The sequence below is a fragment of the Genypterus blacodes genome, unplaced genomic scaffold, assembly GCF_046128005.1.
Source record: "Genypterus blacodes isolate CSIRO-AG114 ecotype Tasmania unplaced genomic scaffold, CSIRO-AGI_Gbla_v1 ptg000022l_1, whole genome shotgun sequence".
NCBI lineage: Eukaryota > Metazoa > Chordata > Actinopteri > Ophidiiformes > Ophidiidae > Genypterus > Genypterus blacodes.
In genome coordinates this window covers 6477513-6494391 of record NW_027466835.1, presented here as the reverse complement: position 1 = coordinate 6494391, position 16879 = coordinate 6477513, and the positions used below count along the sequence as shown (strand labels likewise).

At 44.9% G+C, this 16879-nt stretch overlaps 1 protein-coding gene across 2 annotated transcripts in view; it reads left to right on the top strand.

The window, feature by feature from the left end:
* The window catches only part of spop (speckle type BTB/POZ protein), a 69849-nt gene that overhangs the window by 46898 nt on the left and 6072 nt on the right, over positions 1-16879 (top strand). For both annotated transcript variants that reach the window (XM_076143290.1, XM_076143291.1), the window contains 2 exons: positions 10279-10456; positions 15318-15373. In XM_076143290.1, coding sequence (XP_075999405.1) covers positions 10279-10456; positions 15318-15373 — 234 coding nt within the window. The remainder of the gene's footprint in view (positions 1-10278; positions 10457-15317; positions 15374-16879) is intronic.

The window sequence follows — 16879 nt, the reverse complement described above, 5'->3', positions numbered from 1 at the left end:
AATTAACCCTGGGGGTACGAAGACGAGCACCGCTTCAAGTTTTCCCTTTTTTCTAGCACAGCGATGTGCAAATCTGTTTAAAGTGTTTCCAAACTGGGTTTATTGATAGAGGAGTAGGAGGGGCAGCAGTCTTTCTCCAGAGGCGGGTGGGCTGTGGGCTGGAGTTCTGTCTGTGTGGATGTATACATTCTCTCTGTGTGTGTGTGCGTGTGCGTGCCTGTGCCTGTGTTATCCATACACATTTATTTACTGTATGTGTGAATAAGTTGGAGAAGAGAAGGATTAACTTCTTGAAAGGTCTGAATCCAGCTGAATCCACCTTTGTGTATTCCACTTTACAGAGGTGTTACAGTTGCTGGTTCAACTCCTCGGTGACCACTTCTTCCCCCATAAATAACTGGCTCTCTGTGGTCATTAGGCAGCTGTTGTAATGACCAGGCAAGGCAAAGCAAACCTTATTAATAGAGCCATATGTGTGAACACAAATGAGTGTAAATTAGCCAAGAAAATAAGAAAACAGCTTTTAAAGTGTTATTAGAGTGACAGAAACAGTTGCAGGAAAAAGGGTTGAAATATAAAATGCTGAAAATTAACAAGTGCACAAGTTCATTTTGCATTGCTTCACCACGTGTTCCCTTTTTAAATCGTTAGCAGAATGGTGCTTGACGGTTGACAGAGTTCATTTTTTTATATCAGAGACAGTCAGAGAGTTTGTGTAAGTGGGACGCTCTGTGAAATATATAATGTGCACGGCTTTGGTCGTGTTTAATCTCAACGTCTGGACAGGACGGTGTGCAAAGGAGGGCGTGGGGGTTGTGGTGGTTGAAAGTGTAGACGGGTGTTTGAATCTCTTTTCCTGGTCCTTTTCCATCTGAAAGTAAAGTCCAATGTTTACCATCAGAGACCTGGCTCTTGCTCTCGTCCAGATGGTCCGGTCCTGCATCTGAGAGTCCGGCACCCCAGAGCCCACAGCACTCTCCCTCTCCCCCTGCTCTCACATCTCTTATCACCTCCTCTCCCTCTTCTCCCCCTCTCCATCTTATCTGTCTTTCAAAACCCAATCTCCTCCTCCCTTTGCCCGTTTCCTTCATCTCTTGCCGTCTGTCTACTTCTTCGCCATTGCCTCCCTTTACTCCTGCATCCCCTCTCTTTGCCCTCCTTCTCCCCTCTCTCCCCGTCTCTTTTCTGCGTGCTAGAAGTGTGTCGTCGTCAAATAGACTATGAGGAGGGGCCGGATCACTGTAGAAAGGGGATGCAGGTCATTCCTTGCCTTCCCTCAGTCCCTTTGCTCCATTCGTTTGCCTTCAGAGACATTTGTAATTCAAACTGGGGAATCTGGCTGTATGTCATGTCGGAAAGGGCTTGAACAACTCCAGCCGTTGTTCTACTTCTCCCTTCCCGTCTCTCTTCTCCTTGAATCTCTCCCCCTCTTGTTCCCTGCCAAAGCTCTTCAGACACCTGCAAGTATTTAATGAGGAGATAGCTCACATTAAAGGTGCTGCGTTGGCTGTCAAAACGGGAGTGTGAGGGACAGCGAGAGATAAAGGAGCCGGGGGGAAGGATGCACAGTGAGGGAAGATTGAAGGGAAGGACTTTTTAGGAATACGTGGGCAACTCTTTGTGCCATCAAGCAGCAGGGGTGGAGAGCAGACATAGGAAGAGGGAAAAAAAAAAGAGTATACCAATACGTTTCATTTTTTTTAATACATGGAATGTGTTGATAAGGCGGATTTTACCCCCTTCTCTTATTTTCCTCTAATGAGACGCAGGGGTAAAGGTTAAATCCTCTCTCTCCTTACCTCTACTCTCTTTCCTATCATTCCCTTCTTCTCTCATTTCCCGACACTGCTCCAGGTAACCTCTCGCTCCAAGGTCAGACCATTACTATTTCGCTGTAATCCTATAGATAAAATAGGATGGCATGAAATTTTTCCAAGCATTACCAAACCCACACGGGCCCCGTGGCTCCCAGCAGGTCCGACTCTCAACAAGTTAACTTTGTGCAGTCGTGATTTGCCTGCAGGCAGAGTCGGTGTTGACTGACACTGTAGGATCACTACTCTGGAAGTCTGTTTTGATTGAGTAAAGGGAAAGGAAGGGGCTGTTTTGGAAAGGAGAAGTTTACGGTGAAAAACTTAACTGTCAGTCATGTTAAATTGGCTGCTGAAATGCTGTGAGGAACATGGCGGTCCACCTGTAGTTAGCCAGAAGTAGACGCCAGCACCTTTACTGCTGGACACGTGTGGCTTCTTTTGCAGAGGAGGACATCTTTTCCTTCCCAAAGTGTATCATCCCTCAAAACAGCCGTATCATAGGGTATATTTGATACTATTACTCAAGACTTTACATCTGTCTTCATCTCAGCATGGATTAAATTGATCCATCTGGCCATTTGGCAGACAAATTAGGTTTATTTATGATTTTATTATCGCTAAACATATTTCTTGTGTGATGCACATACTGTAGGTCCAAGAAAATGGCCTCTATGTGCATTTGCAGCAGAACACATGGCTATGGCGCATCGAACGTGTAAGATCTTTCCTTTTGCCTTTCAACCACTTTCAGCATCTCCATTGGGCTCAAGGACTCACCAAGGAAAGAAAAGGTGCTTGAGGGAGGAGAGCCTCGTATTGACCATTAATCAGTGAACTGGAACACAGCGACTGGATACAAACCAAAGCTCATGGAGGTCAGAAACTCGAGCATGGAGGGGGTTATTATAGGGGCCCAACCAACCCCGAGATCTCCAACATAGAGGGCACAGACCGCATGTGAAGTTACCAAGTGCAGCTGATAAAAAAACAGTTGGAGACTGTTAACTCTGACTTGACTTTTGCTTTGGAGCAACTCAAAGGCACAGTGGTAAAGGTCCCTCTGGAGACATCATGACATCATTGTTGCAACGCTGTTAGCTCTATGACATCATTGTAGTGGCTATGCGAAGTTTGATGATGTCACTGTCGGCTATAAGTACATTTAACCACCAGGAAACTAGACTGACATCAGGAAGGCAGGAAGCGGGTTAGGATTAGATTAGATTGAAGCATGATTTATCATTGGCCACCAACTCCCATGCAGGTAATAATGGCTGGAGTGGCAGTTTATTGTGTCCTTCTTTGTCCAACATGTGAACACTCCTTAAACAACAACAATTACCACACCATCAGCTTTCAACAGCCAAAACAACGAGGGCTGCTGTCGAATTTTATTTTGTATTTCTAAATGAAAATACAGCTTTACCTCGACCAAGCTGCGCATTTCTCCAATTCTTATCAGTGGATGATGGTTGTGATATTTAGAGTACCTTAAACCTCTCTGAAAAGCTAATGGGGTTTGAATGAATGAATTGTGCAAAGGGAGTGAGTAATGACCACAGAGTTAAGACCATTTCAATTAATGATGTTACTGTGGGGCCATCTATAGGCCAAATGCCATCACACTCATTTTATTGTGCATCCGCAACTAAATTTAGATCTGACAGCCAGTTTAATGTTCTTCCACATATTCCACATTTTTTGCTGGATATTTCTCTTCTCATTGATTCCTCTTGTACCAAAATGCAAATTTGATCAGCGTGGCAGCCTGACGCGCCAAATTGTGACAAGACCTCATTGAGTGCATGAAGATCATCACCCACAAGTGTAAAATGGAGGCTGAGCCATTGTTTTACTCCTGATTGGTTTACCTCCTGCAGATAAATGATCTTGGATGCGATTTACTTTAATGTATTGCGACGGGTGTCTTAGCTACTGCTTTCTGGTTGGAAGCGTCTCCTTTATGGCCCAACCACTGTCCCTCCTGGGGTGTGGCGGCAGTGGGAGAATAAATGAGTGGGGCGCTGATGTTTAGTTGTTTCCTCCTCTTCCTCATAGTGTTAGTGCAGCTTGCCTCTCCTGTCTGTGGGTAAGCACTTTGCCGGGTGACAGCACCCATCCTTCACAGGGCTCCGCCATATGCCGTGCTGCTGTCAGAGGAGACTACTGCAGATGCTCCAGCTGCTCCCTCCATGCACTCTGAGCAGCACACACACATAACAGTTCTCTGAGCAGGATAAAGAGGCAGAGGTGGGATGGGTGAGGAAGAAAGGATGCACATAGAGGTCTGGGCACTTGGGAGTTTGTGCAGGCAAAGGGGGGTCGGCAAAGGCGGTCTTTTATTGCCGGAAAGGGAAGCTACATCAACAAAGCGATCATGCAAAAGGGGCTTGGAGAGCTAATCAAAGAGACGGACAGATAAATGTTGATTGAGTGCCAGACAGAAACAAAGGGAACAAGCAAATGGTGAGTCCCAAATTGATCCGCTCCTGCAATTGGATTTTATACAACGATTGCTTGTTGAAACTCATTTTTGAGCCACAGCGGATGCTTTAATTGATACTGGCTTCGCAACAGTTTTGCACGAACACCACATCAGCACGTCTTTTAAATCCCATCAAAAGCACGTCGCTTCTCCCAGAGAGAAGACGGCAGAAAAATGAAGAAACAGGAAAACTTTCCCCTGCTTACATGTTTATTTTGTCTGTCCAAACATTTCCTTCAAGCACTTTAGATGGAGCCTTGAAGACTGGAAGCTATTCACTTTAGTGTCTCTGTTCCTCCAGCAGAGAAAACAAAACTGCCTAAAAGGGACCCAAGTGGCCAGTGCTCACAGACGGCACGCAGAGGCACATGCTCACTGCCAGTTGTAATCTATCTGTTTCTCTCCGAGCTTGTGTGTGTGTGTGTGTGCGCGTGTGTGTCTAGTGTCTACATGTGCAAATGTAAGACCAGGGTTAACCAAGCCAGACGCACTTGGATGTAAATCTGGCCACAGTGCATGCACGTTGCTCGTTCAGCTGCTTGACTTCAAATCATGCATGAAATATGCCTCTGTCTGTGTGGATCCTCCCAACTATCTCTGGCCTGAGCCGCTGAAATACACACACAGCTGAAATGACCGCTGTTACACATTTACAGCTGCGTACAATGGCGTCATACTCAAAGCTGTACAATAATTGAATGTGCGCAAGGAGTAACCAGTATCCTCAGCTGCACACTGCCTTTCATCCCTCTGTTCCAAAGAATCTGGAAAATGTTTCATGTTACAAAACGACCTCAGAGACGCGGCATGAACAGAACATGAAACATAAAAGGTTTTAATAACCACTTATAGGTTGAATTGCTAATGGCTTTTGCTAGTCATGATGGAAACACTGGGGTCTGTTGTTTCAAAGCACAATGGTAAGCAATTTGAACGGACTTATTGCACGAGCTGCTGTTACTGTGCCTTTGAGGAAACAGAACGCAGTTTTTATTTTAGCTTTTGTTTAATAGCGTTGGGATCTGGGGCTGTTTTGGTGCAATACTGTCTGGGTCAGATTCGACTGTGCTGTTATTCTCACTATCAAACAGTCCAGGGACTTGTTGCAGTTATTCGAGGGCATAGGAACTTTGGCTCCTGACCACATTCTATCAACTAAAATATCTGCTCTGGGTCTGTTTGTATTTGAGTGAGAAATACAACAAAAAATGCGCTTTTTTTGTAGTCTTTGCACCTGTTTGGACCACCTCTGACAGAGAGAGAGAGGGCGAGACAGAGAGAGCAGGTGGAGAGGAGCGAGGGAGAGCAGCAGAGTGGATCTGTGACATCAAGCCTGTTTGCTCTGGCTGGCTGAGATCGCAGAGTGAGTCACGCATTATAAAAAAAACGGTGATGAATGTTGTGCCCGGAGGTTTCAGGCGGCAGCTTTAGTGATCACAGATCTATCAAGCCTTTTGCAAAATGTGTATGTATTCTGTGTGTGTTTGTGTTGTTTTAATGGTCACACTCGGGGTCCATCTAATTTTCTCTTCTGGTAAGAGTAGATTGTGCGAGTGTATTGCCCTGAATTGTGAGCAGCATAATATGAGATTAAGTCTGAAATGATTGCAGATTTACTTGAAATATGTGGGTTATAGACCTGCATGAGGCCATACTGAGGCCATTGTACACTCTGGTTATGATCTTTTTGTTCCAACTAAGCAGTTACACCAATAGCAGTTAATTTACAGACTGGTGTGATGTTTGGATTGAAACACGGTATGAATATATAGAGAGACATTTGCAAGATGTTTGATGCCGCCGTAGCCACAGGGATGCATGCAGACACATAAGTGCCTCTGTTTTCAGACAAACATTGTGAGCTGAATACTACATTTTTGTTCCAATTAAACTATAGGAGGCACTCGCCCACCACCGCCACCGCAGTGACTCCACTTCACAATTGGCCCCCAGTGGTTAGAGGCTGCCAAAGGGCTGCAGTCCCTGTTCGCTGCACCAGTAGCACTTACTGGTTGGGCTGGACTCCTGCACAGTGGAGGGGAGAATCAGGGGGGACTACTAGAGTGAGGGGCCACTCCAAATCGGGGGAAAGGATGAGATTGGAGCACACTGAACACTTCTACTGTACAACAATGAGCTCTCAAGAAATTTCAAAACCCTGGTACGGTGGTAGAGGAGCGACCTGAGTGATAACAACATGTCATAATGATTCAAATCTGAGTGCAAAGACCTTCTGGAACATTTAAGGCGTAGTTAGGAAATGTCTGCATCTCCTGAGAAACAGGTTGGGTCAGGGCCCGTATAGAAAACCGGCATGTGGTGTTATCAAATTTTGAGAGACTCTACAGAGCATGGTCCACAGTAATTATTACTCATGAAGTCAGCAGCAATATGCTTTTGATTATGAGCAAGTCTGCACCAAATTGTGTCTGTAAAATGCAGCAATATGCAAATTATATTCATGCAAATGGTTTACAATTAATTTTTACAGCAAGAAGGAAGCAAGGCGTATATTAACCTCAAAAAACAAAACCACTTTAGATTTCCTTTTAAAATCACACAGCTTGTTTTCATTTTCATGCTGTGGCGGCGTGTGTGTGTGTGTGTGTGTGTGTGTGTGTGTTTTGATGAAGTGACAGTATGAATATGTATCAGTCCGTCTGTTTGCGTCCCCAATCTCAATCAGTGTATACACGTTTGAGTATGCACAGGATTGAACAGAGAAAAATGAGACTTCAGGACGAAAGAGAACAAATGCTCCAGAACTGAACGAATCGTGTTTGATTTAATTTTTTCCCCCCTTTTTCAAACTATTTCACGCATGGCGACACACGGTGTAACCATAAACAAACACATCAATGGGCAGAAACAGATTGATGAATTAGGAATAAATCATCTGGGTGGCGCAACTCAATATTAACTGTGTGAATCCCGGAAAGGTTCAAAAGAGCGTAGCCACGGATCTTAATACCTAAAGCAAATGGTAAATAATATGGTGGCAGTAAGAACAAACGTCCCTCTCATCATTGTTGCAACAAAGATAAAGGTCAGCCAGGGTCACTCAGGTATGGGACTTTGTGTCAGAAGAACTACTGTCCAGATAAAGATTTCACACCGCTGCCATGAACCATAATGACTCACCTGAGCGTTTAAATCTATAAATCTAACACCTACATCCAATTTACTCCTTGACTAATGGCAGATGTTTGATACATTTCCTGTGAATATGAATCCAATTTTTAGTCTTGACGGTGTCGTCACATACACGCTTCTGTATGCTGCATTCCGCGAACACGACACCAACTGCATCCTCGTCCACTCTTTCCACAATGGGGAGGGAGCGTTTGGGTAGAGGAAGAGGCGGAGGATGAGGTTGACAATGACTGAAGTTGACAGCTAATGGTGTGAGGACTGTCAGGGCAGCCAGTGTGTCTAAATAACCAGGTGCTGTGATTTAGTTTCTGCCTGGTTAAACAGTGGAATAATTGGTCAAGTTAGCCAGTAATTAGAGCGCCTCTGCCACGCTGCGTCTCAGCCCGGCGAAGCCTCCACCATGCTAATTGGCCTATTTATACCCAAACACATTGACCGAACTCACCGCTTCCCTTCCACTCGCTTTATTTATTTTTTCAGTGTGCACACAGGACACGGCGCTGGACTTCCCTGCCTCTCCTCTTCCTCCTCCTCCTCCCCCTCCTCTTCTTCCCCTCCACCACCCCAGAGCCATTTTTCATTCCAACTGGAGCTCAGTGAACCTCTGTCCTATGCCCTCTGTCTCTTTGTCTCTCTGTCTGTTCCTCTGTCTCTGTTGTTTTTCCTCACTTTCCTCCGTAATACGGCGCCCCTCCTTCCCCTCGCCCGCAAGGGTTTCCGTGTGGCTAATCGGTAGTTTGCCGACGTCTTGGACCGCCTCCATAGGAATAACCGACTCGCTCCTTATGTGGGATGTGTGTGAGGGCGTGCGTTCCTCTGCGAGTGTGAGCAGATAGATGTATGTCAGTCAGTCAGTCAGTCAAAGTCATACCTGCATCCCAGGCGTGTGGTTAATGGATCCAGCCGTGGAAACCTGACCCACACACACACTCACACACACAGGAGCACAGAGGTGTGTCAGAATGCGGCAGGAAAGTCACATTTTCTTCTCACTGTCATTTCCGAGAGCGAGATGAGCTTCCACTCGTAAGAGGCCATCCTGAACTGTAGATCCCACCACTGGCCCCCCGTCGCTCATCCTCTCCTCTCCACCCTACTCCCCCCTCCACTTGTCTCCATTCTCTCCCTATCTGTCCATCGAGTGATATCTCTGCATCTGCACTCCTCCTTGCCTTTTATTACCCTTGTCTCCTGTGTCTTTCTTCCTCCCTCCCTTTCTCCTCTTTCTCCCTCCCTTTAAAAAAAAACACCCATCTCTATCTTCTGCTGCTCCTTCTCTCTGTCTGTCTCCTTGTCCCCCTTCAAGCTTACCCCCCCCCCCCCCCCCCCCCCTCCCTAAAACCTCCATCAGGTACAAACAAGACTTCTTGACATTCAATTTCCTGCTTGCCACGCACTTCACTATTGTATGTGCTCCTCCGCCTTTTCTAGGACTCTTTTTGTGCAGGTTGAATAGAAAGATGGATGTGGCATTGGACAAACAGGCGGGCAGATGGTTGGATGGGCTGGATGAGAGAAGCAGCCTGAATGTTGTTTTGTGGGGTTTTGGTTGTTAGGCTTTCCTGGCCGAGGCTTTTGGCAGCAAGGTCACTTTACTGGGATATTGTGGGGATTTTCGGACTTTCTTTTGACAACGGCACACTAAATGTATTTACGTCCTTTCAGCAATGAAAACAGAGTGAAAGATTAGCGTCAAAGTTTTGTTTATCTGGTGTGTGTCTGTCATAACTACACATTTTTATAACCCACAACAGGTCAGTGATGTAGTTAAATCTATTTTGTAATTATGTGCTAGATAATGCAATAACATATTCTGATTCATTTTTATTTTATTTTTGGCAAATAGCTTTAAAGCACATTTTCATTTTTAATGGGCTGTAAATGTAATTAATTACGAATCAAAACGAGTCCATTTGTAAGACATTACCATCTGACATTGCTATGATTAAAAAGTTTACTCCTTATTAAAAGTTAGATCCTCTATCTCTACATTGTTATAATGTCAAGTTTGTTAATGTAAGCCTATATCACATTATCAGAAGGTATTGCAGTTTTATTGTTTAGTTGCATTTAATAAGGTTTTATTTTTTCCTTTGACTCAGTGATTTATTTATTTCCCAGGTTTGTATCATTAGTGGCTGCAGTCTTGCTCAGTGTGTTAGAGAATGTAAACAACAATGGAAATAAGTTTATTAATTTGTTATCTTTCCGTTTGTCTCATAGAACTCATATGTTGGTACATGTAAACAGGGCTCTGAGTATGGAGCTGCTCGGAGCAGGTAAAAACAAGATAGACTCAGAAATTGGCTCGTAATTAGCGTGTGTGATTATGTGGGCGTGTGTGTGATTGTGCATATCTGTGTGTGTGTGTGTGTGTGTGTGTGTGTGTGTGTGTGTGTGTGTGTGTGTGTGTGTGTGTGTTGTGGGCGTGCGTGCGTGTGTGTGCGTGTGTGCGCACGGAGTCCTGTTGAGAGATAAATGAGTCTGGTTGACATTGTCTGGAACAGGTGGCGAAGTCAGCGGGGAAGACGTACAGACAACTCTTGTGTGCACACACTTCCAAGAACACACACACTCAGACACACACGATTTGACTTCAGTGCCTGGCTTGTTGAGAGTGTGTACAATCTGACGTGGAAAAGAAGGAAGAAAACAGCCCTAATTGAGTGTCTGATGTATTGATGGCCGAGGCAGAGGAAGCCACATTAATCATTCGCAGCAGGTTTGATTGATTGATTTGACATTGTGTGCCCCCGAAACGGATTCTGGTAAAGTAACAAAACAGTAAACGTTACCTGCGTGTGTGTGCGTGTGTTTGTTTTACAGGTGAGCGTGGTGCAGGACTCGGTGAACGTCTCGGGCCAGAGCACGATGAACATGGTGAAGGTTCCTGACTGCAGGCTGGCAGAGGAGCTGGGGGATCTGTGGGAAAACTCCAGGTTCACCGACTGCTCCCTGTGCGTCGCCGGCCAGAAGTTCCAGTCGCACAAAGCCATCCTAGCAGGTGAGAGTGTGTATCCGGTACGGGGGCGGTGACGCACACCGGCTTCATGTGGTAAACCTCGGAAAATGGAGTTGTACTTCCTCAGACTTCTAAGGTCAAGTGTAGTAAATAATATCAAAATGTGAGCTCTTAAAATGCCAGGGCGGGTCACAGGAAAATTGCTTGATCCTTTTTTTGGTTCTGGTTGACATTTTGATGTGTCGCTGGCGATAAAACACAAACTCCGCCGTCGCTTGCTAAATTCGTGCGTGTGAAGTGTAAAAATAAACTTAATTAGGAGCGAGGTGAGTGTCGAGAAATCTTCCATGTCAGGACTCCTGAATCATTGCTTTTAATTGTGACGTTCTGCTGACAGTTACTTCCAGGTGGTGTGAACACACACACACACACACACACACACACACACACACACACACACACACACACACACACACACACACACACACACACACACACACACACACACACACACACACACACACATCCCGATTAATGGTGCCTGTCATGGGCAGATTCTGTAGACTGATACACATTTATTTTTCACAATGGCTTCATTACATATTCATGATGTGAGCTGCTATCATTCCTGGTTTCTATGGAGGCGTCAAGTCTATTTCCGATGCTTTTTTAAAAATAATATAACACAGATTCTGGAGGGATGTACTTCATTAATTTGAATTATAATTTTATGAATACATTTCCTCACCACGGGGATGATTACACATTTAAATGTTTTGGATTTCCACAAAACACGGCGGCTTTTGCCAAGTTTGCCTTGTGTGTGTGTTTTCCTTCCGCAGCCTGTGTTGATCAGTTTTGGAAACACACACACACACACACACACACACACACACACACACACACACACACACACACACACACACACACACACACACACACACACAGCCTGAGCCACTTGTTGCACATTATTGGCATGTTGATCACAGCACACATACGGTGGTGGAAAAGTTTGTGGGAACTGGATTGAGCGACGCGTCTCCGCGGACGAGCCGAGGCTGTTCGTTATTGGATTTGTTGAAATGTGTGTGTGAGGAGCCATTTTAATTATGTACTGCTGCGGTTTGGGGTCCTCCCCTCCCCTCCCTCGCCTCCTCTTCGGCCGGGTGATCGTCCCTCCTCCTTGTTATTTCTCCTCTCGTCTGTTCCCGTGTCAAGTCTCCCCGGCTGTTAATCGCCGTGGTGACAGGGGTGGGGGTGGGGGTGAGGGTGGGGGGGATCAAACAAAGGAGGAAGAGCAACTCCAATGGACCATGTGATCTTCATGCCAATCCTGGAAGAGGTGTCGCTCTGACTCTCCTCATCCATCTCTCTTCTCTTGCTCTCTCTCTCGTTCCGGTTTCTCTTAGTTCCCACTTATTTCCTCCCCTCTCTCCATCTTTCCCTTTTCACGTCTCCGTCTCTTGTCTCAGGCTTTAGCTCTCACCCAGGTTGTCTCATCTTCTCGCCACATCCCACTTTGTTTTCGTCTCTTTCCCTCCCTTCTAATTTTACTGTGTACCCAACTCATCTTGTCTGTGTCTGTCATTTACTTTTCCTCCGTCTTCTACCTCCATTTCTCTTTAGATAACTTCCCCACCCTCTATTTGTGTGTGTATCTCTCTCTCTCTCTCTCTCTCTCTCTCTCTCTCTCTCTCTCTCTCGCTCTCTCGCTCTCTTACCCACCCCTCTGCTTTGTTGCTGCAGTATGAGCTCACCCATATTTAGCTGCATCAGCCAGACTTACAGTAGGTTTGTCCCCAAGTTACAGCACAACTGGGCACACAGTAATTGTACCCACAGCAGGGGAGTGTATCATAATCACTGTTGTTTGTTTGTTTGTCTTTCACAGCTGTAAGTCAAACTATTTCTACCCGATTTGGATCAAACCTGGCAGGTCGGTCGGGGTTAGGGTTAAGAAACTTCGCTCAACATTTGTTTTCAAATCGCTCCCAAGTTCAGTTCCTCACTGTTCACTTCCTGTGTAAAAAGCAAAAAAACAAAGAAGAGAAAAGAAGATCTGCTTCCTCTGAAGGTTAATGCTTATTTAAAATGTGCATGTCTGTTCCCAGGCCCCTGAACAAGCTCGTTATAGGGTAATATACTGGGGCCTCACACACATTTCCAATTAGAATAGATCAGTGGCTGAAATGGTTTTTGATTCAGCGAGCACAGCAGCAGGACGGATTGAAGTGAATCAGCAGTTTTTCTTCTTGGCATTAATGAATAGGAAAGCTTTTAAAATATACCCCTGCATGTAAATAAGTTGTAAATCTGTATAATGTATCCACTTAAAACAGTTTAGAATTAAAGTTGTAGAAGGCTGCGCAGAGGTTTGGCTCCTCACCACTTTATTTTTAATCAACTGTGATTGCGAGTTGCTGTAATGTCACTGCCGACAGTAATATGCAGCACAGTGGGTCAGCGGCTCGCATTAATATAGCAGCCATAAAAATCTTCTTTTATGAAGCTCGGCAGCTCCGTATGGAAATTTGGACAGGCTGCACCTTACACAGTGACGCTCCGAGCCATCGCCGGGTGTTTCCTCCCATCGTAACGTTCGCCTTCGCCTGTCAGTCTGTGTCATTCCGACCTGCCACAACTGCAGCGTCTCTGGCCTGCTGCCCCGCTGCTGATCTACTCACAGAGCTGCACAGCAACTGGGAAAGACACTGGCACCAGCATGAAAAGACTGATTTTGCTTCACTGTCAAATATGTGAAGTATTTCTGAGCTGGATGTCACCGATTATCAATTTGTTTCCTATGTATTTCAATTACCGTAATCAGGTGGTTGTTGTGCTCCTTTGTTGACATGTAAATTTGGATTTACAGGGCTGTCTGCCCGCCGTAACTCAGCTGGGTTTGAAATAAAGCACATTTGGCAATGGAGCAACTGGCTGCACGGCAGTAGCTGCGGTTCTGTTCAGGCGAAAATGAAAGACCGCAAATAGCCAGGGACAGGCCAAATGTTTCACTGTCAAAATGTAGAATAAGGACAAGGTTGTTGTAAATTGAATGGGAAGCTGGTGATAAAGACATAATGAAGAAAAAAGAAACCACAGCTGAACAAAAATAATATTTGAATCTCAAAATAAATCAAATGCTGGGATTATTTATCATTCCTTCTTTACTCAGGCTCCATTGTGGAAATGGAGGTAATGTCTTTCACATTAGCAAATTATTCTTCCGACCTCAGGAAGTTCACTTTACAATTTGTCATTTCAACAAATGAAAAATTCATTTTGAGTGTTTAAACTTTCAGTGTTATTCAGCGTCGGATTTGTGACGAGGGGGAAATCTCTGCAGTGTTTGTTGAGTGACGTCTCCATGCAGACACTTCCATGTTATTGGTTCCATATAGAGCCACAGCGTGACTGTGATTGCCAGCTCGATTGTTAGGAGACGAAAACATCATCTCTTCCTCTCGCTGCACTGAAATAAGTCGATTTAAATAAGAAAACAAGGTCTGAAGACACGAGGAAGACATCATATCTGTATCTTTGCCGAGCGTGAATCAAACCTTAACCGTACATACACAAACAAAAATGTGCTGTAAGACTGCTCACTGATTAATGTCAGTGGGAGTCAATTGAGTTATTCAACCATGTATTTCAATGTTGCTTAGTCAAATATTGCTTTTATCTCTGGCTGCTATGGTAATGAAAGTAGGGAAATGTGTTGCATCACTTTCAGACGTCCTCTCTCTTGTGCCTCCAGTTTAAAAGGTAAAGGTAAAGGTAATAAATGCAAAGCAGCAGGATTTTGTTCCCGGTCGCAAACAGAATCACTGAAATCCGTCCAGTGCGGCCAGTTTGCACCCTCTGATTTTTTGGACACTCCTTCACTCAGCAGGTTGGAGTCATTTGCATATGGAAGACCTGCTGTTCTTGGCCAATTAGGATCCACAGCGCCGGGCCTAAAATGAATCTCCCCCGTTCAGTTCAACTTTTAACTAACTTATATTTCTCGAGGAATATCAATCAGGACAACTGAATTCTAAGGGAACAGTTGTCAGTGTTAAGTTTTCCCTAATACACCACACACACACACACACACACACACACACACATACACACACACACACACACACACACACACACACACACACACACACACACACACACACACACACACACACATTTTGTGCTTACAGCAGTAGCACATTACATTTTCTGACGTGTACTTGATAATGTGTTTGTTCATTTTAAATCACTGTATTCATTAGTGATCCTTTACTCAATTAACACATAATCAAACAACTTCCAGCATACCGGAAAAAGGAAAACCACTACTGGATATAAATGTCTTTATAAAGTGATAGTTATTGTCTTATAACACACATTGCAATCATCTCAATGGCGATATTCGTTCTTTGGACTATATCAGCCTCATTTATCAGCAAATCGTTTTGTGTCGGGCCTTTAAGCAGAACTGCAGAGGAAAAATGTGTTAATTATTTCAACCGTGCTGAATTATCATGCAAGTACAGCGGCGATTTCACATAATAGAAGCCAGATTGATTTATGTAATTCGATATACTGAACAGTCATTACACCCAAGCGATGAGGGAGCCAGCAGGAAGGGGCGCTTTGCTGGAGATTAAACCCAAACCCCTCCAGCTGAGCTCCAGTCTGTGGAAATATTGAGAAGGCACATTGTATTTGCTGTCGAACTGCTGTAGATGCATTATAACATGGTTCCGAATCATATAGTCTACAGTAAACAACATGCAATCGGTCCATCCCCTGTGGTCTCCGGGTCTTATGGCAGGCTGTGAACAGATATCTGAGACTTCCCTATGAGTCTACGATGAAAGAAGTCTCACTCTCTCTCTCCCTCCCTCCCTCTCTTTTTCTCTCCCAGCTCGCTCGCCCGTGTTCAGTGCCATGTTTGAGCATGAGATGGAAGAGAGTAAGAAGGTGAGTTGAGCTCTTGATCCAGTTCACTTGTTCCCATTCCCTCAGTGGCTAGTAAGTCTTAATTCTAATCTTTCTCACTGTTGCATAAGCTGGTGCTCACCTCTCCACACGCTCGAGTGTGTCTGCGAGTGTGTCCCTACATGTGTTTTTGACTAAAACTGTTACCACCAATCCTTCATTTAATCATGTTAAGGCAACCAAAGCATTTTCATCATCAAGTGCAGACTAACTGATTTACTCTAGGGTATTTGATGTTTCTTAATTTTTATAGCATGATAAAGTGAAATGTTGAATGATGTCAAAATTGCCAAACTTGAGGTTGACACAGAAAGTAATGATAGTAAAATCCGAACAGATCCATTTCTTTCCAAGTTCCTTTTCTTTTCTTTGACCACCCGGGGGCCATAAAGACGGCACCTGTAACGGTCTGTTGCTACTCTGTGAGCACAGTGGTGTTGCCAGGGAGAGTAGAAGTCAAAGGTCACACGGTGACCTGCAGGTCCTTTTTAAAAACAGTTGGACATGAAAGGGTTTACATTTATTTATCTATGCTGCCATATTAAAGCAATAACAATTCAATGTTTTCCATTGAAGTTGTCTGAAAGTTTTGTGCTGGCCACAATGATTGTCATTAATATTATGGATACATTGATTGTAAATGCACGTCTGTCTTGCTTGGTGTGGTCGGGCAGGAGAAGTCGCCCTTGCGGCCGCACCAGTGACTCCTACTGGTCTTTTGCCGTCCCCTGCTAATACAGAAGTGACCCACCAAGACAGATATACGACATTTCCTTTTGCATGATAACAATTGACCAATCACATTCTTGTTGTCTGTTCCAAATATGGGTGAGGATAAAAAACGAGGCCTCCCACAGGTTGTGCCCCGACTCCTGCAGGTAAATAGTGGCAGATGGTGCCGTACAATGTGAAAACATGGGGAATTTGTCATTCCAAATTGGGATAAAAGGAGGCAGGGTGGTGTCCAACATCACTGCGGTTTGGCTCTTTTCTCTCACACACGTGTGTATATGTCAGTGTAGTGTATTTAAGTGTGTGTACCCTCTTGCCACAGACTCTTGCGTTCATCTGATAGGAGGCAGCGAGATTGAACCTCTGCGATTTCGCCCGTCATGTCAGCGGAATACTGATGCTTGCTGCCCAGCTCCAACGGAGGGGAGAGGGGGGGAATTATAAAGCAGAGCCGGGAAATGCATCTTAATTGCTGTTTAAGTGGGCGTCTTCATCAGAGGGAGGGAGAAAGAGAGAGAGAGAGAGATGGTGGGCCGCGTCCCCGTACGATTCTGAGACACACGGATAGATGGGTTAACACTCCTCTGCAGCACTCTATAGAGGAAAGACAAATGAGCTCATAAAGGAAGAGTCTGATAGAGGACTGCTCTGCGAATAGAGGGGCGCTTGATACGCTGTAACTACAGGAGCGCCGTGTTTACGAGACGCCGCTGTAACCCCGCCGCCCTCCCTTGCTCAAAAGACGCCCTACACCGA